The sequence below is a fragment of the Populus alba genome, chromosome 1 (genome assembly GCF_005239225.2).
Source record: "Populus alba chromosome 1, ASM523922v2, whole genome shotgun sequence".
In the NCBI taxonomy this organism is placed as follows: domain Eukaryota; kingdom Viridiplantae; phylum Streptophyta; class Magnoliopsida; order Malpighiales; family Salicaceae; genus Populus; species Populus alba.
In genome coordinates this window covers 7,594,766-7,617,883 of record NC_133284.1, presented here as the reverse complement: position 1 = coordinate 7,617,883, position 23,118 = coordinate 7,594,766, and the positions used below count along the sequence as shown (strand labels likewise).

Below are 23,118 nucleotides of genomic sequence, written 5' to 3'. Positions count from 1 at the left end.
CTAAAAGTTATTTTTACCTAAAAGAACATGAGCATGGTGCTAAAATGTTGACACAACGATATCCTATCCACATCAAGACAGAACATACATGCAATTATACAAACAAGTTTGGGATTTAAGGTCTGTGAGATGGGGTACGACTTTCTTACACGCTGTATACTATATATTTTCTACTACTTGTATTGCTTAATTAGCCTTTCCAAGCATTATTCCCCCCTCCATTTACTTACTTATTTATCCATTATTCAGCCATGAAATAATCTTTGAAAAACACCCAATTTCATCGATATATTTTTGAAGAGGTGATGAAAGATCTTAATTGGATGTATATATTTTCAAGCTCCCCGCCATGGGAGGGATCTGTGTTCATTAGATTCATGGGTCCAGCGCTGGCTGCCACAGGATCAATGAATTTGATTAAGCCAAGGTGGTTCTTTTTTAATGAAGTGCTGGAAAGCAGTAAACGGTCTTGCATTTCCAATTGTAGATGGTTGCCTGTTTCTTGACAGCATTTTCATAATTTCCTAACTAACTCATGTTGTCTCCAATATTATGATCTCAATGGACGTGATCATTAGGATTTGATATGATTGTTTTCACACAACCAAGATCAGTAAACCAATCTACAGGTGACGGCTGGCTGCTAAAGTCAATCCAGGTTACCTATGTGAAGAAATTTAATGAATTTTACCTTTCTCCCTGCTGAAATTGTATAAACTCTACTGCCATATTTGGATTTTTATATATAATTTACTCACGCGCACCAGCTAATTTTACCGTTTCAAGTTAAAAATTTATATTTTTAAATAAAATTATAAGATATAATTTATATTATTTTTTAATATATTTCTTAAATTAAAATTATTTAAACTTGAAACTTGCATAAATACATATTATACTGTGCTTAACTTTTATAAAATAAATAAAAATGAAGAAATTCGAACTCATGATTGTTTAATCATTAAGGTTCTGATACCATGTTGAAGAATTATCCCAATCTCAAAACTTAAATTTTAAATAAAGTTTTAAAATATAATTTATATTATTTTTATAGTAATATAATGATATTTATACCTTTTTGATATCATTTTGTTTTCAAAGTGCATTGATTTTAGTTGTTTTGTTCTAAAGATTGTGTTTGATTGATAATTGCTTTGTTTTGAAACTGAAACGTATATCTTTCTTGAAAGAAATTATTTTACTTTTGAATCAAATTACTACATCCTTTACTTCAAACCAAAAACTTTAAACCAAAAACGCAACGGCTTATTGCGATCTATAGAATATTTGTGTCCGAAATAAAAAATTCGTAAAAGCATTACTTATTATACTCTTACCTAAGATTTAAATTCTAATTATTAACGAGGAAGCGCATCATACAGAAAAATTAGATAGCTTCTCACTCGATCATAAAGATAATAGATGTATGGATTAGCTTGCTAATTATGATCATGGCTAGAGCATTGGAATTCGTTCTTCCAACAGTCCACCTCTTTACTGCTAGCTAATATGGCAGGGTTTGCTTTATCTGGAATAAGCTCCTTTTCTTTTCAGGATATATCACCGATCAATAATAATAATAATAAATATTAAAAAATTATCTCAATTTAAAAACTTAAAATTTATATTATTTAATACTTATTTTTATCAAATAAAATAAAAATAGTAAAATTTAAATTCATAACCGCTTGATTAACACGGTTTTAATATGATATTAAAAATCTATCTCAACTGAAAAGATTTAAATCGTGAGGTAAAACTTTAAAATATAGTTTATATAATTATTTATAATATATGAAGTTTAGCTTTTTAATTTAAAATTTTATAATTTAAAAGCCCCATATTTATAACCACCATTCCTTTTATCTTAGAGCAAAACATATCAAGCTCGTCGTCAAGATTTTGAAATGCAAATTTAGTCCAAAGTATAGCGAACCCAGAGGCTAGGTAGCCGTGACAAAGAGATATTAATTTAAAGAAGAGAAAAAACATAAAGTTCACAAGAACTAATTAATTGGTCTTAATTTGATGTCAAAAAAACATGGAATCACTTTATTACCCGACAGTGTTACTTTATAACCCATTGTTCAAATGTCTTGTATAATTTCAAGGCCATGTCTTAAACATCATTAATCTAAGTCCACTAACTCTCACCATCCAAGAATGCAATTGGATGATAGAACAATTGCTCTCCTCGGCATCCTTTGCAAGAACAAAAAAAAAAAAACAATTCACCTAGGCAGGTGAATTAGGTGAAGCAATTATTCTATCATGGAAGAATAAATCTACAACCCGCCGTTCAGAGACAACTCAAGTAGTGTTTTTTTGGTCAACAAAATGCAAGTATTGCATAATGGTGATGATGTCTAATAGGTATGGTACCTTGATGCATAGTCATTTAGTCAACCCATACAGGGACATCCTTTCTACCGTTGGAAGGGGAAAAAAGAGAATCTCTTTCGGTTGGTATAAAGAAAAGGAGAGGCGGCAACAAGAATTTCAATTTTTTAGAAACAATAAAAGGCATGAAATTCAAAGCAAAGAGGGTCCCCGACATGGAAGAAATGGTGCCTTTTCTTTTCCTTTTCCAAAACCCCTTTCACCGATGTATATAATTCCCATATAAATTAACTTCTAAATATTAACAATATTATCAAAACTGATATGTGAATATATAAATACTTTATTATCAAATTATAAAATGAGCAAACTGCTATAATTACTCGCCAAATCTATATATATATATAAAAAGAAGCTAGAATTATCTCCATCAAAAACAAAATACGTAAACAAGGTCTCTCCACAGAGGTGGGAACATGCAATCGCCATTTCAAGCAAATTTGTAAGCAATTTGACTGGCCCACCTAACAAAGCTGCAAGATCGAGGACTATACTAGGCTAGCTTTTTCTTTGTTAAGGAAAATAAAAGCCAGCTGAAGGATGCTTAAAGTCTCTGATGGAAACAAAATAGTATAATTACAGCACGTTATTATACAGCATGTCGTGAGGAAAAAAAAAACCCTATTCTATAGTGTATGATCATCGTGTAACATGAGTGAAAAACTTCTCAGAGCTACGAAATTTTCAAACTTCCTTTTTATGTGTTCATGTCGGGCTGCTAGTCCAACAAGCACTGCATGATATGAAACGAGAGGGTAATAGCTCTTATTAGGGTTTAGGATCTGTATCGAAAAGAACTATTGAGTTTCTTGATTGTAGGAATATTCTTAATTTTAACCTAACTCCAAAGCCAGTATCTTATTAAATCCATGCTAAGACATGGTCGAGTTTAATTAATTAATGATTTAATTAATCCAACCAAAGTCCTCCTTAACAATTTTTTTTTTAATTAATGTTAATGTCCAGAATAACTTGCGTGTACCTCAACTAATCCCACAGGTTTTGAAATTAATGACCATGTAAACCTCCAATAACCCTGTAGAAACTATAAAACTAGTGATTATTAAGGAATAAATTTAAGGTCTGACTAGTTGAATTATCCCATAGAATTCTTCCCTCACACCTCTTGCATGTTACATGTGCTAGATAATTAAGGGCAAGTGGCCAGTTCATAGTCTTTTTTCATTTTCTAGTGAAGTGGCGAGATTTCTTATAGAATCCAAATTAAACTTTATCTGTTCAGATCGATTAAAGGCAATCCATCAGCACTAAAATTAAAGAATCAGTGAAAAAATCTTACCTTTTAAGGACCACTCTTATATTTAAACTCTAATGATTAAAAGAGTATGTCTTCTAATTATTATACTAACACTTCATCGTTAAAATCTAACATTTACAAGAGTCATAACACCCATATGAATTGGTCAATGATAGTTGAAGCCTCGCTTTTTCTTGAAACCTTGCGAGAAATTGACAGGTTAAAATTAATTTAGAGGTCAAAACTAAGTTAATATTTACAACCCTATTAAAAATTTCAAATTTTCTTCACCTAAATTATGTCAAAATCATATGGTCTAGCTAGGACCTAGCTAGGTAAATTTAAGATCTAAATCTAGCTAGAGTGACATAAACGGCTGCATCTGTTCAAGAAAATGCTATGAGTAGGTTAACTATACGATTCCGTTTCTGTCAAGCTGTTCATAAACTAAGGTTTCGGAACATGGTATCAAGTGTTATAATGAGCTATAACTATGCTCCGGCGGTGCCCAACAACCTAGAAATTTCAACTGTTTGTCCATGCATTACAGTGATTTTACCGGTGAATATTCCTGTGGTGAGTTTTCACCGTTTTGTACCAAACCGGTTCATTATCCAAAACACTAATCCTCCTATGAATATTATTATGTCCCAAGACATATATTACTATTTATTATAATAATTTAAGTACTATTTTGACTCTTGTCATTTTATTTGTAGCCTTTGCTTCGGGATAACATATTAAAGGATTAGCTTAGGCTGATTTCCATTTTTTTTTATTTGTTTTGCTTTTTTATTTATAGTATCATTTTAATTTCATGTTCTAGGTTATGTGTTTGATTTGTTCACTTAGATTAATTGTTGGATTCGTTAAAGGCTTTTTTTTTATTATTATTTTATTTTGATAAGTTTTTAAAATTTATATTTTTAAATTAGCCTGTAATAAACTTCTTGAGGAGACTCGAATTCAATGATTTTATAAGTTGCAAGCTTTTTGAGATATGATCATATTTAGGATGTTTATTTGAATTTACTTGGTTTTTATAAATGTTTTCAATTTCATTACCTATTACTTTTTTTAATCTATCATTTTTTTATATTAAAAAGAAGATTATTCAGCCCGACGGACAAGCAACATATTTAGCGTGAACTAAAATGATTTATAACTGGATGTTGCAGTGCACTCTCGTATATTTAATAATATTGTAATATAATTGGTTTGATCAACATGAATCGGTACGTATACATAACAATTTCTCTTCTCTTGGTCAAATGATAGACAGACTTGGATTACTGAAACAGCTGCACATGATTAGTGTCATTGGGATTAATAAACTATAACACTATGAACTAGAGGTTGTGTGCTTTGGGTTGCCGTTCTCTATCTAGCTCTATAAATATTAAGCCGTGTGTGTGTGTGTGTGTCTATATATATATATATATAACTCGGAGACGAAGGAGGAGGTCATTCATTGTCATCCATACCGAGGTAACAAAAATTGAACATGGAGAAATATAAAATAGAAATGTTAGAAAAATGAAACAGACAGATAAAAAGTTATGTTGGCATGTTCTTGCCTTCTGTCTTCGAGGATAAGGATGATCATGACAGGCCTAGTATAATAATTGTTACTGCAAAATCAATTTCACATCTACAATAACATAGAATCATAGAGCCGATTCCATTGCCGGCACAAAATTACTAATAATAGAGCAGTCAACAGTGAATTGCTGTTGATGCAAATCTAATCAGTGATTCTTCACACTTTTCTCTCGAAATATAGTATGAGCGAGATGTGATCTTATTGCCCCTTTTCTTCTTATTAAAAGAAAGAAATAATAGTGAAGTATTGTCACCAAGATTTTCCCTTGATTGATTTGAATTGTAAGATTCTGCCTGGAGCTTGGCATGAACAAAATCACAGATATGATGTAATGACATTGACCTTGGAGATATATATATGTTATTAATAAAAGCACCTCCCTCTAGCAATTAATCCAAAGTCACAAGGCCATGTTTGTTGATCAATAATACGAATTAAGAATACTTTTCAAAAGCAGAAATTAAGCTTCATTGGTGGAATTGCTTTACCATCTGAGAAAATTGACATCTTCTTGATTTAGGTGATCTCATGGAGGGGATAAAGTCTTATGGGAGGATAACATCATTGGGACTGAGTACCTTGATGCTTAAGCAACTTAATCTTCTTTAGGTTCAATGACCATTATCCACTAATTAAAAGTGATTAGTGTGTGTGTTTATTCATTTTTAAATCGACACCATGTTATAATCTTGAACAAGGTTACGATACGATAAGATTCGCTCTCGCATGCCTTGTAGACCTCACTTTTTAACCCATTAATTGTCCATGAGTAGCATCATGACCACTTGTTTTTTTTTTTTTAATCCTGGTATCGAATAACACCAAGGTTTTTTATGAATTTTATTCAAGCCATTGCAGCTGTTTCAAGAGCTCTGTTATTTTCTACCTGCTCTGTTATTTTCTCCGTATAAATGGAAGCTTGTGGGTGTAAGTTGTGGGATAATCGACGAGGAAAAGAAAAGAAAAAAGTGGTATATGATTCGGATGGTGAAGGGGGACAATGTGGTGTCTCTTTAATCATTTCTTTTGGCCCTAAACCTACCTTTTTTGAATGGCACATATTTATGATCTTCTCTTTGGAGGTTGCAAAGCATGGGGGTTATTTTGATAAAGGGCATGGAGAGCTTTGACTTTGGTGGGAAGAAATTAATTTTTTCTACTGGCTTTAGTGGCAGTGGACTCACTCTCTTCCATATGGAGACTCCACAAGAGAGGCTCTCCACTATCTTTAACTCGTTGAAGCAAAGCATGTTGAATTGCGTTAGGAAATAGTTTCTTAACTAAGAACTGCTTTTCAGGTGAAGCAATCTATTGGGTTAGGAATCAGGATATCAAATAAGGCTTGTTGTATAATAAAAGGCATGTGTGAAGTGCACTTGAGACCATAAAAGCCTTTTTTAATCATTTATTTATTAGACATTGAAAAAAATAAAAATAAAAATAAAAAACTGTGCTGTACGTGAAAGGGGAAATGGACATCTCCTTTCAAGATCTTTAAAGAACAAGGGGGTCCCCATGGCCCCTTATTGCCATGCGTTTGTTGGTACAAAGAAACAAGCACGACCGCCATGAAAATCATGCTGTGGCCACAGCAGGAGGAGTGAGGAAATGACTAATGCCCACATCCTCAAAAAGGCTGTTTGATCTATTTCAGTGGTTTCTTCCATCACATCCCCACCTCTGTCCCCTCCCACCCCAAGAATCCCATGAATCCCATCATGAATTTTCAGCTCATCAAGACATGCAGCTCAAGAATGGCATGCATGTTCATTTATACTTCTACAGCATGCTTAAAACGCAAAACTCTTCCCCTTGTCCCCTTTCACACCAGAACTTGGACCCCAATTGGCTTACCCTGTACAAGCCAGCAGCTTTGAGCTAGTTCAGGACTTCCCTGGTTACTTGGCAGTTCTGTTGTGTTTTGTGTTCGCTTTCAGCCAAATGCTCTATACTTGTCTATATGTGGGCTTATAATCCAATAGAATCACATCTCGGATCAACGGTACGTGAAAAGATTCGTTGCGCCAGGAATCTCGGACAAATGACTTGTAAAATAAGTATTTTGGCTTGAAAACAAGAAGCAGGTAGAAGATTGGATTTCAAAATTGGGCTGATCAACATATCAATAAACAACAATCTCTAGGAAATACATATGACTCTTTTGACTGCTTTAGGTATAGATATTTCCAAGTTTGCATACAGGCTCCAAACCGGAGGGTAGGAAGACTAGCTTGTGGCAAAAAATATGATACAGTTTTACATTTTGAACCCAGCCTCAGCAAAAACGGCTGACACAAATCGGTGAAGTCCAGTTTGCCAACTGTGATTGCCTTCAATAGGCTGACACAAAGTCATAATCTCTGTTTCTTCTGTTTGGTTGCCTCTTCACCTGGTCTACAAACAAATGGATTAACGGGGAGATTAGCAGATGTATCAGAAATGACGAGCAGACAGTAGAGCATTATTCCTGCCATTGAGTTAATAACAACAAATTACAGCAAGGAACCAGCAATCAATCAGTTCACCAATTATTCGAACTGGTATCCAGAAAAGCCTTTTCACATATTCAACAAGCAGGAAACTAATCCTTGCCCAGGATGGATTTTGCAATCTAGAAACATTAAGTGACAATTACTAAATAGCTTGTATGGTCGTGGTTGGATATGTTTTCAAGGATGTCGAATTTGGTTGTAAAGGAAGCGATAACATGGCTGCAAAAACACCATAGTTTGCCAAAGAAATGCAAACTTCACTTCTAATTTTAACCTCAAATCAGCTGGAACCAATATCAGTTCACAAAGCAGAAATAAAAAACGAGAATAGCTCTCAGTGACTAAATAACTCCTCAAGCATTGTCTCTAAGCTAATGAGCAGAGTACCAAATTGAACCAGATGCTGATCAGTCATTAGATGTAGTTTTGGATGCAAGTTCTTGCCGTGGCAGGGAAAAAGGCATCAAGAAAGACAGAAAGAACATCAATACTTCAACAAATATCAGATACTACATCTAGAATGATAATATCTCGCACAAAATCATAAGTTGTTTTCTTTATGCATCACAAGCTTGCCAATGAAGGTAGGCAAATTAATTAATTAACAATAATTCTAGAATTATCAGTAAGGTCCAAACACCCATAAAAAATATATATCTTATCTTAACAGAAATTCATTAACAACTGCACTCTGAGATTCTTCATACCTTTCGGTTGGTCTCTTTCTTTCATCAATACCAATACAAGCCTTTAGCTCTTCCATGCTGGAATCTTCCCCAGGATTACCTTTTAATAGATTGCAACACTCAGGGAATACAACAAGCTTAGTCAAGCCTTGAACTTGTGATAAATCTTTGAACTTTCCTTTCAGATATTCCATCAAAAAGAGCCCTGGATATAGCTCAGAGAAAATACAAGACTTTCTTAGCCACTACAAGAGTTGAGAACTTCACAGAATTAATTCAATTCTACAAGGAAGCTACATTCAACAAGTGAAAGGATGCAGACATTCTGTTATAATATTCCGCATGTAAGGACATCTTTTATTGTTGGAGCTGCCAAAGAAGGATTCAAACAAATGATCAAGAGCATGCCACAATTACAGTTTCAGGATTTGAACTGTGCAGTTGCTTGGCAGCCTGAAAAATTTGTCACTGCTCCACACAATGACCATTTTTTATCATGCTCAATTACCCTTCATTCTTAATCATATCAAACACCTAAAATAAAGCAGAGAGATCAAATTTTTATAGGAATCTGGACATCATGTTTGCAGTCACAAACTTACAGAGACAAGCACTCTATGATCCTTAAAGGGCTAGAAGACTCAGTGGATTCTCAACTACAAGTCCACGATTTAGAGCATGCAGTAGAGGTCATATTTGGGTTTGGTATATCACTGCAAAATCAAATTCCGCATAAGATAATAATGTGGCTACCAAATTAATCTTACAATACTTTACTACAGTTCCAATGTCATTCACCATTAAGAACAAGTCAAAAAGAGTACAAACCCTAATATGAAGAATCCTGGAGACCAAATCAATCCAATTTCAACAAGGAGAGAAAAAAAGGACAGCCTAATACGAAACAAATACGAGCAATGCATGTATCACACACACGATTGAAATGCAACAATCACAAGAGGCATATATATATATATATATATATGTATATATATATATATATATATGACGAGGAACAGGCTCCGAATTAAAAGTTTCAACAGTTCACTCTAACTCCATATCTATTTACAATCGTTAAGAATTAAATGACAATTAAAGAGGGGGGGGGGGAACAGAAAAAGATACCAATGGCTCGAAGCGTGGGCAAATCGAAATTCTTGGCGAGTTCATCATGACCGAGTACTTTGGCGCGATGGAGAATTAGTGATTTTAACCTAATTAGCATATCCTTCAAACACAAATTAAAAAAATAAACTATTTAGTTCATCAAGAATCATAAGAAGAAGAAGAAGGAAATAGAAGAGAAAACTCATGTTTAACTTACAAGCTCAGATGCCGATAGGTTACAGAGCCAGCGTATGACTTCGGGACTGTTATTCCCCAAAATGTCTTGTCTGTTATCCATGTGAGAGAGAGCTTGAGAATCTTTAGCACCGTATGCAGCCGCAGGTGGAGGAGATGACGGTGGCGGTTGTGTTTTGAGGTTGCGAGAAAAACCTAATAAGCTGGGATGACAGGAAACGGTTACAGACTTGCAGTCCGTTAGATTAGAATTTGTTTTTTCTTTTCTTTTTGTTTTTTTTACCCAAGTGTCTAAAACATTAGGGATTCAATTGATAAAATCTTTTTCTTTAGGACTCAATCAAGAATCGATATATATAGCGTAGGTACTATATTGAGGTTTTTTTCTTTTTCCTTTACATTTAACTTCCACGTGTTCCTCTTTTGTCGGAGGATCTACAATAATGATATTTAACAAATACTTGCTAAATCATTGTATCACCTTTATAAAACATTATTTATTAAATAATATATATATATTTTTTATTATCCAATAACTCAATATTTTTTTATTAGTTTTTTTTTAATTTAATACTTCACTATTATGTTATTTTTAAAATTATTTTTCATATTTTTAAAATTATTGTTTTCCTATTAAATATTTATTGGTCTAACGAATTTAGTTTTTTTCTTCTTTCTATTTCAATTTTTAACATTAAATTTATTGAAAGTGAATATTCATAATTTTTTTAGATTTTCTTTTAATGAATTTATCCCTATTTTATAACCTATATCATGAGTTTAACATGTTAACCTTAGTTGAATAAGGGTTTTTTTTTTACCACCTTTTCTATTTAATTTTTTTTTTTTTTGATTTCATCATTTAATATTGGATTGATTGAAAATTAAAATTCATAAATTTTTTTATTTAAATCTTATGACCCAGGTCACAGGTTTGATAAATTGACCTAGGTTGATTAAGTTAATGTTTTTGTATCTCTTTTTTTAATTAAATATTGTTTTTATTCCACCCTTCAACAACTCAATCTTCTTCTTCTTATTTTATTTAGGTTTTTTTTCAATTTAGAATATCATTGTTTTAATATATATTTTATTTTATAAAAAACATTAAATTAATGTTGTTTTTAAATTAAAAAAAATCAAACTAGGCTTTTGTTGACCGAGTTCTGATTACACCCATCAGGTTGGCTAGGTAATACTAAATCAGCTCTCACCAAATAAACAATTACCATATTAACATGTAAAGCTTGGCTAGATTTAGAATGTGTTTAAGAGTATAATAATGTTTGCTTTTTCACTTGAAAATATATTAAAATAATATTTTTTTTTTTTTTTTTAATTAGTATATTAAAATGATCTGAAAACACCAAAAATAAATATATTAATTTGAAATAAAAAAAAAAATATATTTTTTAATTTTTTTCAAAAAATTCTTTAAAAAAACACAAAAATAAAGAGGACATTTAAATCACTATTGAAATGTTTTCCGTAGTTTTTTTAAACTCGACACGATGATCGACTTCGCTCAAGACCTAGATCACGGGTTTTGATTGAGTCACTCGGGTGGTCAACCTCAATTTTTTTTATAAATCAAAATGACGTCGTTTTAAAAAAAATAATCAATGAATTGCAAGTAGATTTTTAACCGGGTCAACTCATCAGGTCAATAAAGTTTTTAACTACTTTTTTTTTTTTTTTTTTAAAAAAATTAGTCTGGTTCCAACTTCGAGTCAATAAAATTTCAAATTGACCTCTCAGCCTGATCAGGTTTTGAAAATATAAAACTATGATTATTTTCCGGTAGAGCAGGCAATCAACTTGCTAGTTATATTATTATTAGTTTTGTATACGGCAGCAATCTAGTTAGCATGATTGCACACGAGGACCATGTGTGATCACAAATTGGAAATACTGAGGGTTGGCAATACCCAAAATTGTGGTACAATGGTCAATGTGATCAAAATCTGAAACTTAGAGAACCATATACATAGTTCGCCCAATCCAAGCATTTAGAATAAACGGATATACTAACGTCAATTTGTCATTGAGGTATCGAGAGGTGTGAACCTAGCTTACAAGGTAAATCTATGCATGAATTATAAATTTTTTTAAAAGAAGAACAAAAAGAAAACATTCTTCAGCCAACTTAAGAAAATAATGGACTGCTTGTCCATGATTTATAGAAAGGAGTGTTTGTCACAGACTTATAGATTGATATCCTCTTCAGGCTCAACCCTTCTTTGAATGACCGAATTCTTGCATCGACTCTTGCTGTAAATCCAACCTGAGTGCTCCTCTGCGAGTTTCGTTGTTCTCGCAGCCACATCTGATTTTCTGTAACATCTTTCTTGCAGTGTTTCATTTCTTGGATTATGTGATCGTCCATCGGATATAGCAGTCTTTGAAAGGCAATGTGTGTGAAGTATGGAAGCAATGCAACAACTATAACAAGAAATGTAGCAATCCAGTACTTAGGTGCTGATCCGATCGATTCTGTGATGATGTTGAATCCTCGTTGAGAGTAGTCGGGAGGGAGCGCGCCGAATGCGATGGCGAAAATGTACCATAACAGGATGCTGCCCCAGATGAAAAGATGTTGGATCCAAGTGAAGTGAGTGATGATGAGAGCAATTTGGCAGTTGACAGTCCATATTATACATGTGTACATAATGACACCAAAATGTGTGATGTCTGCTACATTTCCTTCTTGTCTGAATGCATCTGGAGAGAATATGTATATGTTTGCAAGGAAGACGACTGAGGCAGCAACTGTGCCATTCAGTATCCAACCAACAATGCGGCTCCAAGAAAAAATGATGTTCCTCTGCCCTTGTCTGTAAAGGGATGGAAACTGTTTCATTTGACAGAAAATGTAAATGCATTAGAAGTCTTCCTTCCCTCTTGTTTATAGGGAAATGCAGGTTCTCTTGCTTGAGCATTACCTGGAGGCATACATCTGACGAAACGTCCTGCTCAAAGACTCCAAGTGATATAACTGGCAATGATGTCAAAAGGACATTGAACATTACCATATACCAATCATCATATAAGGAATCTCCAGAGAAATTTGTGAATATTTCGTAGTAGAATAGGGTGAGGCCGAAAGCAATGTTCTTGTATACAAAGTATAGAACCTGTAGCAGGAGGATGGAAATTTGAGTCCCAAGGAAGAGATGCAGCCTTAACATGTAGATAGTAGATTAACATATGGTAGAAATGGAAACTCACCATCTTAGAGATTCTCTTGTAACACCAATGCCCATGGATTATCAGTAATCTCTCCAGAAATCGGAACTGAGGCAATGAGAAGTCACTAGCCATGACTGCCTGCAATCAATAACGGAGATATGAAACTTAATATTGGGCTTAAAATGACAAAAGAGGATGCGAGAAAGGTTTTCCTGCAATGAAGTGCGAGGCTTACTTGCATCCCTTCCATTCCACTGATTCCAACTCCAATATCAGCTTCTTGAATCATGCCAACATCATTTGCTCCATCCCCAATTGCCAAGGTTGTCTTACCAGTATACTCCTTCACCAATCGAGTAATCTGGATATGCCAATGTCTGTGAGCAACTAATATTTCGAAGATGCACGTCATTGAAGTTCATCGAAAGATGTTTAAGAAATCTGAAGGATTTCTTATTCGAACCAGTTGGAGGAACAATTAATAGAACTTGTTCAGTAAAAAGAAAAAATAAAACTAGAAACAAAGTGGACTTGAGTCAAATCTTGTTTGTAGTGCATCCGAACTGTGTCAATTCCACATACATCAGTGATCAGTGTATGCAAAAGATGCAAAACCTACCAAAGCTTTCTCTTTTGGAGATACTCGGCAGCATATAACAGAAGCACAATTAACAGCCAACTGCAAGAACTGGTCCCTCACATCAGATTTCAAAGCAATTTCAAGAGCTCTTCCATCCACTACCAAAGAAAAGGGTGAATATTTTTTGCTTTCTTGGCACATCACTTGGTATGAACTTTCAATCTGGTGCAAAATCTCCTCTTTCATAGCCTGAAAAAATAGGAGAATGCAATCTATTACTAGCTAAGAAAATCTGTAATTACCAATCAAATTCACAGTAAGAAAACAACAATCCATCATTAAGTGTATTTGGGGTTTGCGTAACCATTCTGTTATCTTTTCCACTAACTCATCAGTTTTCAGATGGTGCACTAATGACGTCACTCTTTGAAATTGTCACCTTCAGTTGGTTTTTGGACTCGGTTTCTTTGCTCAAACATACATGGAACTGTTTCATGTCCTGCCGAAGCAAGCTGCAAGAAAATCTGCAGAACAGAAGAGAAAACAGGAAGAAAAAAAAGCGCTTTAGTAAGGCAGTCCACATTTCTTTTCTTTTCCTATTGGGCTTGTATCTTTCAAGAAAAGTTCACAAATCACAAACCTTACCCGATGTTTATTGCAGTTTCCTTCTTGTCACCAGTGAGCAGCCATATTTTCATCCCTGCTTGAGCAAGTTTATCTATGCATTCTATAACCTGATGCCATAAGTCAAGAAAGATGCCTCAGTTCCATAAAACAGACTCTCTACTTTCAATCCCAAACATGCATGTACTCGCTCAGAAAGAGAGAGGCTAACCCCTTTCTGTAACTTGTCTTCAACAGCAGCAACTCCTAATAAAATTAGTTCTTTTTCTATCATTTCAGTTGCATGCTCCAGTAATTCTTCTCTTTCAGGACCTACTGTAGTCTTTGCCTGCATAAATATTGAGTTCCACTGTTCGTACTCAGCCAGCTCAAGTACTCGGTAAGCAAATGCTAGAGTCCGAAATCCATCTTCTGCATAATTTGAAAGGTGTGAGGTCGTTGCTTCTTGGTATGCCCCACCATTATCTGCAAGCCTATCGAAGATGATGCTGGAAAAAAAAATGTTGAAAAATGAGAACAGAATGACTGAAGTGGAATTCATTCACTGTTGTACAGACCTGGATTCAAATATTGGAATGAGTGAGTGGGCGACTTACCTATCTGCCCCTTTGCAGAGAAGATAGATTTTACCATCTTCATCTCTTACTATTACAGACATTCTTTTACGAGAACTACTGAACTCCAACAAATTCAACAGCTTGTACTCCCTGAACATAAACCACGACGTTAGCATAACGCTTTTTGACTAAGGGGGGGTGTTTGGGGGTGGGCATACCTCTTCACCTGCTTCCCGGAGGAAGGATCATGCTCTTTGAGGGTCATTAGGGATTGTGTCCGCTGGAAAAATTGGAATCCAAATTCTTGTGAAGCAATCAAAAAAGCAACTTCTTCTGGGGACTCTGCTTCATATTTAAGCTTATCAGTTTGGCCATCTTCAACGGGTATACCTGTGTGACATAGAGCCATGACTCTGAAGAACATTGTCATATCAAACAAGTCAGACCTGTAAATCCACTGGTTGTTCATTAACCTGTCATCCCTGAAGTTGAAACCCTTGATGACCTTGATAACTGATTCTTTCCTCACATCAGAGAGTCTTGAGTTTCTAGCATTCAAATTATCTGCATTTTCTTGACCCCTAAGAATAGCCTGTTGAGTGATAATATCAGCCACGGAAAACTCAGACATTTCAAGGCTCTGACTTGTTGTATCAGATTGGTCGATACTAGATCGATATGCATCAATGCCAGTATTCATTCGCTTTGAAGCAGCAATATCAACTTCATTTATGTTACCCCCATACGAAATTCCAGCAATCGAGCATTTCCTGAACTCCATCTGATTACAAGTCAAAGTTCCTGTTTTATCTGACAGAATGATTTCTACTTGACCAAGTTCTTCATTCAAATTTGAAGTTCGAGCCTGGACAGACTTACAGGTTGCCTCATCATACATTTTTTTATCCTTGTCAATGAACTTAGCTTGTAGAACCTTGACAATTTCAATGGAGACATACAGAGAAATGGGAATCAAGTAACCATACAATATTAGAGCCCTTATGAACTGAAGAAAACCTGATTTTAAAGGATTTGATGGATCGAAGAGTGGATCAGAATCTTCCAAACTAAGGTACCACCATTGACTCATATCAGATTTTATGACCACAGCAGACCCGATGGAAGTTATTAGTGAGATCAGAAGAAGCATAGAGAAAAGAAGGTAGATGACTTTATCCATCTTTTTCTCAAGCCTGCTTCGTTTAGATGGTGACATGGTGGAATTCCTTACTACTTTCGTATCATGCCCGCTAAAGATCACTGCTCCATAAACATAATCAGTGTTTCGAAGCTTTGAATCTCTTAAAAGTATTTGAGAAGGGCTCAAGGGGTATACTTTATTCTCAAACTCTAAATTCCCCACAAAGGTGTAAAGGCTTGGATTGGGATCCTCGCAACGGGTGGTGGCTTTGAATTCACTGAATTTTGCATCCTCATTCAAATCAAGTGTGACCTCTAAACATCTCTTGATTTTCAGATTCGTTTCTCCATCAAGGTTCATAGTCTCCACATAACAAACACCATCTTCATAGCTGGACGATAGCAAGAGAAGATCGCTCGAAAAGTATTCATCCTTGTTAACCTTAACAACATCTCCTACAGAAATCTCTCTCCATAATTTATCCACAAATAAGCCATTTCCTGCATGAGCCTTCACTGTTCGAGTGTTCACATTCAAGTCCTGCACAGAATTAATGGTAACATAACCATAGCAAGAAAATCCATCTAAATTTCACTTTAAAGTAAAAATATAATCAAATTCTGATATGTAAAGATGATGGAAAATAAAGTGAATAATTAATAATTAATGGGTGGTAAAAGTTTTCAAATGATATGAGGAGAAAAATCAGAATTCATGTTATGTTTTGCAAGAAGTTACCTGCAAAAACCTATACCAATCCTCAACAGCCTCTTTGAGCATGCTGATCCCCACCACAAATACCAACGGAGCAATCAAACTTACAGGTTTAACAGGAGCCAAAGAAGTGATGGACAACGCTGCTGTCAAAAGAAAATACAAATTGGCAACTCTGCGGAACTGCTCGAAAAGTGCTTTGGGTAGAAAAGTGACAGCAGTGTACTTTTTTGTGGATACCGAGTTGTTTGTGTACTTGTAAGGTTTTCTCTTGTGCACTTGAGGTTCATTGCAGAAAACCACCCGAGAAAATCCTGGCTGTCCGATGAGCTCCTGAGCAGAATCAGGATCGGATGTGTGTGGTCGAAAGCACGAAAATGAATACAGTTTGCTCCATCTTATCTTCCCCTTTGTTCTCCTAGATGATCCGTGCATCGTTCTCACCACACAAATTTCTGTTAATTCAGTATGATATTGAAAAACAAGGAAAAAAAAAAAACCTTCAACGATAAGAAATCGTAACTTGCTCTATCATTTCACCAAAACCAGAATTTTCAAGACGAACCCTGATGATTTTAATAGCTGAGTGAGTGTAGTTTGTCTTCATCTACCTCGGATAGAACTCAACATAAAACAGTGGGTGCCAAAAACAGCCCCCATCATTTTGGAAAGGTCAACCTTTTAAAATAATTCCTTTCTTTGTTTATTGAGATTCTTCATTTTCTCAATTCTCAACCTTTCACCATCACTAATCTTTTCTCAGAAAGAAAAAAACAATGCTATATTTGTACTTTCTTGGAGCATGCAGGCCTTTGACTGGGTGAAACTCACACATGCTTCAGAACTCTCTCATCTGAACATAACAAATGCCAACTTCTTTATGCACACCTTCGAAATTTCCAAAATGGATCAACACTAGGTGAAAATACCAAGAAAAACACATGGTTACTGCAAATTTAAGCTAGTCTCTTTATCAGAAATGATATGCTAGTTAATTTAATATCACTCTGCACTGCCTCTAGATCTGCGAGACAAATCTTGTAAACTTTCCTTCGAATCTGAGATATTAAATTAACGTACACATGTCTATGTTCATCTTATCATCCATCACCTACTAAAAAATTCATAAATCCCCACTTTTCATGGTTGCTGCATTATTAAACAAAACTTTAACATTGTAGTCAACGGCGCCGGAGGTAGAAGAATGACACAAATAGCATGTACTGCCACTATTGTTTGGGCTCTGATTACAATATGATACGTGAACATCAACCAGAAGATGTAGAAGAATCTGATGCAGAATTAAGAAAATCAGTAGAACAGATGGGGTTTTTAATGCAATTAGAATATAATTTGATAGCCGGCTACACTTGCCGGCTACGAAATGGATTCCATTCGGACTAAGATTAGAGAATAGAATAAACTTGGCTTCTATGCTCCCTTTCCTGGATATACAATGTTCAGCACGAGTATCTTGAACCGTCCCTTTTTTTGTCCTAATTTTTTTTGTTTGATCTCAAGGAAACTCCATATGCTTCAAGCATCATCCAACGTAATTACACAACAACCAGGTGCCTACCGCCAGACACAATAGTTTTCTCTAGTGAACCAAGCATTATACTATCTAGGAGCACAATGATACAGCTACACACAAGAATTTCATCCCATCAAAAGTGCATGTTTTTTTTTCAGAAACTTCAGACCTACCAATGCTGTGCTACTAACAGTATCTTTAATCTCAAATGATCTTCAACTGCTTTATGTCAGAAGTTGATACTAGTCGATAAGAACCAAAGTCTATGAACTTTATGCTTCTAATATGCTCATATGATCCTCAAGAGAAGCTTGTAACCAATCTCCTTCACAAAATGGCTGACCTCTAAATCAAAAGAATGGTTTTACTGCAGAGAACATTTCCATTCATATTGGATATTTATCAATTACATCAGAGCAAAGAAAAAATATAAGTAAATGTTCAAATTACCAAAAAAAAATATGCATTTTCATGTTTAATTTGACTTGCAATATCAAGTGCCTTATAATACATCACCAGCAAATTTCATCCCATGCCCTGCATTGTTGTATAGGTACTATTTTAGCTGCCCAAGATTCGATCTGAGATTGAAGGAAGGTACCGAGTCCAGACATTGCCATCACTGTATTTCGAGGCAGCACCACTGATGGATTCAATGCAACTAGTCTTGGGCCCATCGTAGTAGATAATCATGCTGTTGTTAACTTCAGATGATGTGATATCCTTGACCAACCAAGAAGAAGAAAGCTTGAGATATCTGTTGTAAAGTGCTAACGCAACTGCTAGATTTTTCTGATCAATCCTGCAAATAACACAAGACAGGAAAAAAGACAAGTGGAAAGAGATGAGCTATTCCATAAGAAAATATATGTTCTCCAGCAATCAGAATCTAATGAAACAGTATGAGGCCAGGTGATAACAAAGAGCGAAAAAACTACAGCATTTTGGTCCTGCCTAAATGGCCATGCTGCTTTCAAAATTGAAACTTAAGGGTGCATCAACACTCCATAGAATGTTAAAGCTAATCCTGAATTACTTTTGTATTGCTATTGTTCTACCCCAAACACTAGGCAAAATGATGAAATAATAACAAATCAATGAACATTCAATTTCCTGCTGTTAAAACACACTGCTCCAAAAATCAAGCCCATAGAATTATATTCCGAGTCACTAGTCTTATAAACAGACAATTGTCAACTGGTACCATGTCGGATTCCTAATTGAAGAAAAGAAAATCAGAAATAGAGGAGAATATGAAACCTTTCTCTCAAATTCAAAACTTTGCTCCACCATAAGACGGTCTCAACAATATCTTTGTCTAATTTCCTCGCATTAATCACAAGCACACTTAAGTCTGGCAAACAAGTATCCTTTGCATAAGGTGTCTCTGATACCCAAGGCTTTGAACCTGATCTCTGAATAGCATCCAACACATCTGAATTCACATAAGTTTTTAATCTCTGAGAGCAGTCTTCGGCACTTGCTATAGCATAATTGTTCAAGTCAACTCCAATGAGTTCTTCAACTCTAGCCTGCAATACAAGTAAAGGAACTTGATGACACTGCTCTTTCGGGAGAAACATCGACTGGAGAAATGGTCTTTTGCCACATATAGATATCATGAATTATCCTATGACCGAGAAAAGTATATACTTTGATGCCACTTGCCTAAGATAGTATTAAAACAAGTTCAGTTTTTTCTACAGCTTCATTTTTGCTTATTGCTAATTTCAAAAGAATTCCCCATTTCATCCAAAGATAAACAAAACAGGAAAAAACTACTATAAACACCAGCAATACAGAAAAAGAAAGGCGATTGTTAAACATAGAGAACTAACCTTCATAATTACATTCGCTGAAACGTATATGAATTTGCTCAAGAACTGGTGCACAGTTGGTATGATAAACGGTACTATTTCCTCGTAATTGGGTTCAGCATATTGTTCATCAGAAAAGGCAATCCTCACAATTTCTTTAACCTCTTCCTGCCTACATTATTTCATAACAACATCAATATAAACAAACAGATTACGTGCTCCCCAAAAGTATTATTTAATATGAAAACATAATAGTAATAGAGTTACCCGTGAATTTCAAGTTTTGAATGTGGAAACAAGACCTTCAACTTATAGAAAGGCACTTTGTCTTCATCCCCTCCAGGGATAAAAAAATGAAAAGAAACCAGTTCTGGACAGCTGGTCATCAACAACAAGAAATGAGAAATGAGAAAAAAGTTTAACAAAATAGAACAAGCTTTCTACAACAAATCCAAACTCCAACAACAAAGAATAACAAGCAATTGAATAAACCAATGAAAAGACAAAACAATAACTCTAATACACAATATCCAATTTAAATTACAGGTACAAAAAATAAACATGCAGAAGGATCTATCATCTAATGCTGAAGATTTGAAACCAAGTAGCTAGCTTTGATCCTTTTTTCAACAAAACTATACAAGGATGGGTTCAAACAAACCTTGAGCTAGACAGAGTTGAATTTGCCAGTACTGCAAGAACTCTAAGGTCTAAACAATCCATCCATGACACAACATGCACCATTCCATCATCTCCACCTCCATCGCCATTTCTTGCACCCAACTCTCTTAACTATAACCATAAAAACAGAACTATTAGCCACGAGTGTATACAATACAACATTAATCTTGACTACAAAAACACCATAAAGTTTCGAGCTTGAACAAAAAAAGTGCATAGAATGAACTTAACTGGAGAAGAAGGATTAGAATGGAGAGGAACCCAATTTCTGGAAGGGTCAAATGGGTCTCGAGAATGAGTGGCAGGTAGTAACTGAAGCAAACTAAGGAGTATAAACAGTCCAAAAGCTAGAAACTGCAATATGGGTCTTGGATTTGGAGCCGGAGCTAGACCCGGATTAAGGGGTCCGGCAATTATTGGGTTGTCTGGCGTTCGAGATGATCTTCTCTGAGTTGCAGAATATGCTGATGGTAAGTACGAGGAAGCCATCGACTCTTCTTTTTTTCTTTTGTCCTTGGTGTTCACTTGTAATATGCTTGGTGGCATGTACGAGGGAGGCATTTACTCCTTTTTTTTTGTTCCCTTGTTCTTGTCTGATGTGAGTGAGTTATCATGTAGTTATTTTCAAGGATGACGACTTGTCGTTTGAGGACTTCAGGAGAGATTGAAGAACCTGATTTGAATAATGACTCGGTTAAGTTATTGAACCAGTGGGTTACTGGTCAATGCCAAAGGCCATTGTGACATTTTATACATATATCTTACTACATGTAAAGTATAATAATAATAATAATAATAACAAAAGAATCAATGAAGTATAAAGTATCTTTTTTTTCAGGAGGAAGTATCAGGTTCAAGCTACACATTTTTTTTTTTTTTTTTTTTTTTAAGTTGGGTTTGGCCGTAAATTCTAGGTCCTTTACTTATCTAATCTTTAATGTTATGTGATGGAGTATTTTATCGGCTCAAAGCCCATTTTTCTTACAACGAGCGAGCCCTGGAAAAGATCCAGACATGGAAAAGATCCAGACGCTTTTATTAATTTATATGGCTCCAGGCATCTGGCGTAGAGCCATAATAGTATATTAACTAGTTATATGCCCCGCGCGATGCCGCGGGTCAATTATTTTTTGCATTTCAAAAATAGTCAGGATCTAAAAATGCTAGGTTTTTTTGCAAAATTTTACCCAAGAGTCTTAGGTTTGGTTGCAACGTCTAATCCAAGAGTAATATTTATAATATTAACAATAACATTAAACTTGGATTAACCCTTAGCATAAAAGTGTTTGGACTACAATACCAAACCCAATAGCATTGGACGCGGGTTTAACTGCAAGGCCGTGTCATAAAAATGTGATAATTAAATAGATTAGTTAAAAAAAAAACAAAAAAAAAAAACCAACAGGAAGAAAAAAACTAATGAAGAAAAAGAAAAAAAAATATGAATTAATTGGGTTAACCCTTCAAACCAGGTTAACCCGTCATACCTTGAATTCGCATCGTGAAAGTTTGATAATTAAAAATGAAAAAACAAATTAATGGGTTAACCCAGAATTAACCGGGCTAACTCGTTAAACCAGGTTAACCTGTCAAACCCGGAATCCGTGTCATGAAAGTTTGATAACTAAATAGAAAAAAATTTAACATCAACAATTTAAATTAAATGAAAAAAATTAATTTAAAATAAAAAAAAATGAGCACAAAAAATAAATTTCAGGTTAACTCGTCAAACCAAGTTAACTTGTTAAACCCTGGATCGGTGTCATGAATGTCTAGTAACTAAATAAAAAAAAAAGTGAACATTAACAAACTTAACTAAATGAAAAAAATTAATTAAAAAAGAAAAAATCAAAAACTAATCCGGGTTAACTTGTCAAACCATGTTAACCCGTTAAATTCAGAATTTGTATCATGTAAGTCTGATAACTAAATAAAAAAAAAAATTAACATTAACAAACTAAATTAAATAAAAAATTTATGAAAATAAAAATAAATAAAAAAATTAACGGGGTCAACCCATAATTAACTGGGTTCTCCCGTGAAACCAGGTTAACCCGTGAAACTCGGGATATATGTCATGAAAGTCTAATAACTAAATAGAAAGAAATTTAACATTAACAAACTAAACTAAACGAAAAAAAATTAATTAAAAAGAAAAAAAGAAAAAAAAGCAATTCTATTTTAACTTGTCAAACCAAGTTAACCCGTTAAATCCGGTAAAACGTATAATGAAAATCTGACAACTAAACAAAAAAAATTAAACATTAATAAACTAAATTAAACAAAAAATTTTGTTAAAAAAAAACAAAGGAAGTAGCAAAAAAAATCCCAAAAAACATAAAAAAAAAACAGCTAAAAAAACTAAGACAACTTAAAAAAAAAAAACGCCTAAGGAATCAGTGTTTTACTGTGGAAATGAAAAAATTAATTAAAAAGAAAAACCAGAAAAAAAATTCTAAGTTAACCCGTTAAATTTGGAATGCGTTTTATAAAAGTTTGAGATAGAAAAAAATTTAACATTAACAAAAAATTTTTAAAAA

The 23,118-nt window shown here is 34.4% G+C and overlaps 3 protein-coding genes across 4 annotated transcripts; all 3 read right to left on the bottom strand.

The window, feature by feature from the left end:
- Positions 1 to 7,343: 7,343 nt before the first annotated feature.
- LOC118036799 (uncharacterized) lies at positions 7,344 to 10,012 on the bottom strand. Of its 2 annotated transcripts, none has more exons than XM_035042634.2 (4): positions 9,764 to 10,012; positions 9,565 to 9,667; positions 8,461 to 8,644; positions 7,344 to 7,650 (listed from the first exon to the last, which is right to left on the bottom strand). In XM_035042634.2, the coding sequence occupies exons 1-4, from the start codon at positions 9,842 to 9,844 to the stop codon at positions 7,647 to 7,649; spliced, it is 372 nt and encodes a 123-aa protein (XP_034898525.1). In that variant the 5' UTR covers positions 9,845 to 10,012; the 3' UTR covers positions 7,344 to 7,646. The 2 variants fall into 2 exon arrangements, with proteins under 2 accessions (XP_034898525.1, XP_034898524.1); XM_035042633.2 differs by having other exon boundaries at positions 7,344 to 7,655; positions 9,764 to 10,007.
- Positions 10,013 to 11,768: 1,756 nt separating this feature from the next.
- On the bottom strand, positions 11,769 to 17,968 carry LOC118036804 (probable phospholipid-transporting ATPase 4). Its single transcript, XM_035042643.2, has 11 exons — positions 16,571 to 17,968; positions 14,910 to 16,372; positions 14,731 to 14,841; positions 14,346 to 14,622; positions 14,156 to 14,244; positions 13,950 to 14,034; positions 13,550 to 13,759; positions 13,166 to 13,291; positions 12,970 to 13,068; positions 12,684 to 12,875; positions 11,769 to 12,592 (listed from the first exon to the last, which is right to left on the bottom strand). Exons 1-11 carry the CDS (start codon positions 16,979 to 16,981, stop codon positions 11,888 to 11,890), a joined length of 3,768 nt encoding a protein of 1,255 aa, XP_034898534.1. The 5' UTR covers positions 16,982 to 17,968; the 3' UTR covers positions 11,769 to 11,887.
- A 474-nt stretch (positions 17,969 to 18,442) lies between these two features.
- Positions 18,443 to 21,176, bottom strand: LOC118036795 (probable galacturonosyltransferase-like 4). The gene is made up of 6 exons (XM_035042626.2): positions 20,810 to 21,176; positions 20,559 to 20,689; positions 20,165 to 20,275; positions 19,919 to 20,069; positions 19,341 to 19,612; positions 18,443 to 18,882 (listed from the first exon to the last, which is right to left on the bottom strand). The coding sequence occupies exons 1-6, from the start codon at positions 21,137 to 21,139 to the stop codon at positions 18,642 to 18,644; spliced, it is 1,236 nt and encodes a 411-aa protein (XP_034898517.1). The 5' UTR covers positions 21,140 to 21,176; the 3' UTR covers positions 18,443 to 18,641.
- Positions 21,177 to 23,118: the final 1,942 nt, after the last annotated feature.

Excerpts from the sequence above, each read along its gene's own strand:
- LOC118036799 (XM_035042633.2), bottom strand. The coding sequence starts at position 9,844 with ATGGATAACAGACAAGACATTTTGGGGAATAACAGTCCCGAAGTCATA. Across the intron at positions 9,668-9,763 it reads ACCTATCGGCATCTGAGCTT|GATATGCTAATTAGGTTAAA; the intron begins GTAAGTTAAACA and ends TTGTGTTTGAAG. Across the intron at positions 7,656-8,460 it reads AGAAAGAGACCAACCGAAAG|ACCAGGTGAAGAGGCAACCA; the intron begins GTATGAAGAATC and ends ATTTGTTTGTAG.
- LOC118036804 (XM_035042643.2), bottom strand. The coding sequence starts at position 16,981 with ATGCACGGATCATCTAGGAGAACAAAGGGGAAGATAAGATGGAGCAAA. Across the intron at positions 16,373-16,570 it reads ATTGGTATAGGTTTTTGCAG|GACTTGAATGTGAACACTCG; the intron begins GTAACTTCTTGC and ends AATTCTGTGCAG. Across the intron at positions 14,035-14,155 it reads GAAACTGCAATAAACATCGG|ATTTTCTTGCAGCTTGCTTC; the intron begins GTAAGGTTTGTG and ends TCTGTTCTGCAG.
- LOC118036795 (XM_035042626.2), bottom strand. The coding sequence starts at position 21,139 with ATGCCTCCCTCGTACATGCCACCAAGCATATTACAAGTGAACACCAAG. Across the intron at positions 20,690-20,809 it reads ATTCTAATCCTTCTTCTCCA|TTAAGAGAGTTGGGTGCAAG; the intron begins GTTAAGTTCATT and ends TTATGGTTATAG. Across the intron at positions 20,276-20,558 it reads TCAACTCTGTCTAGCTCAAG|CTGTCCAGAACTGGTTTCTT; the intron begins GTTTGTTTGAAC and ends GTTGATGACCAG.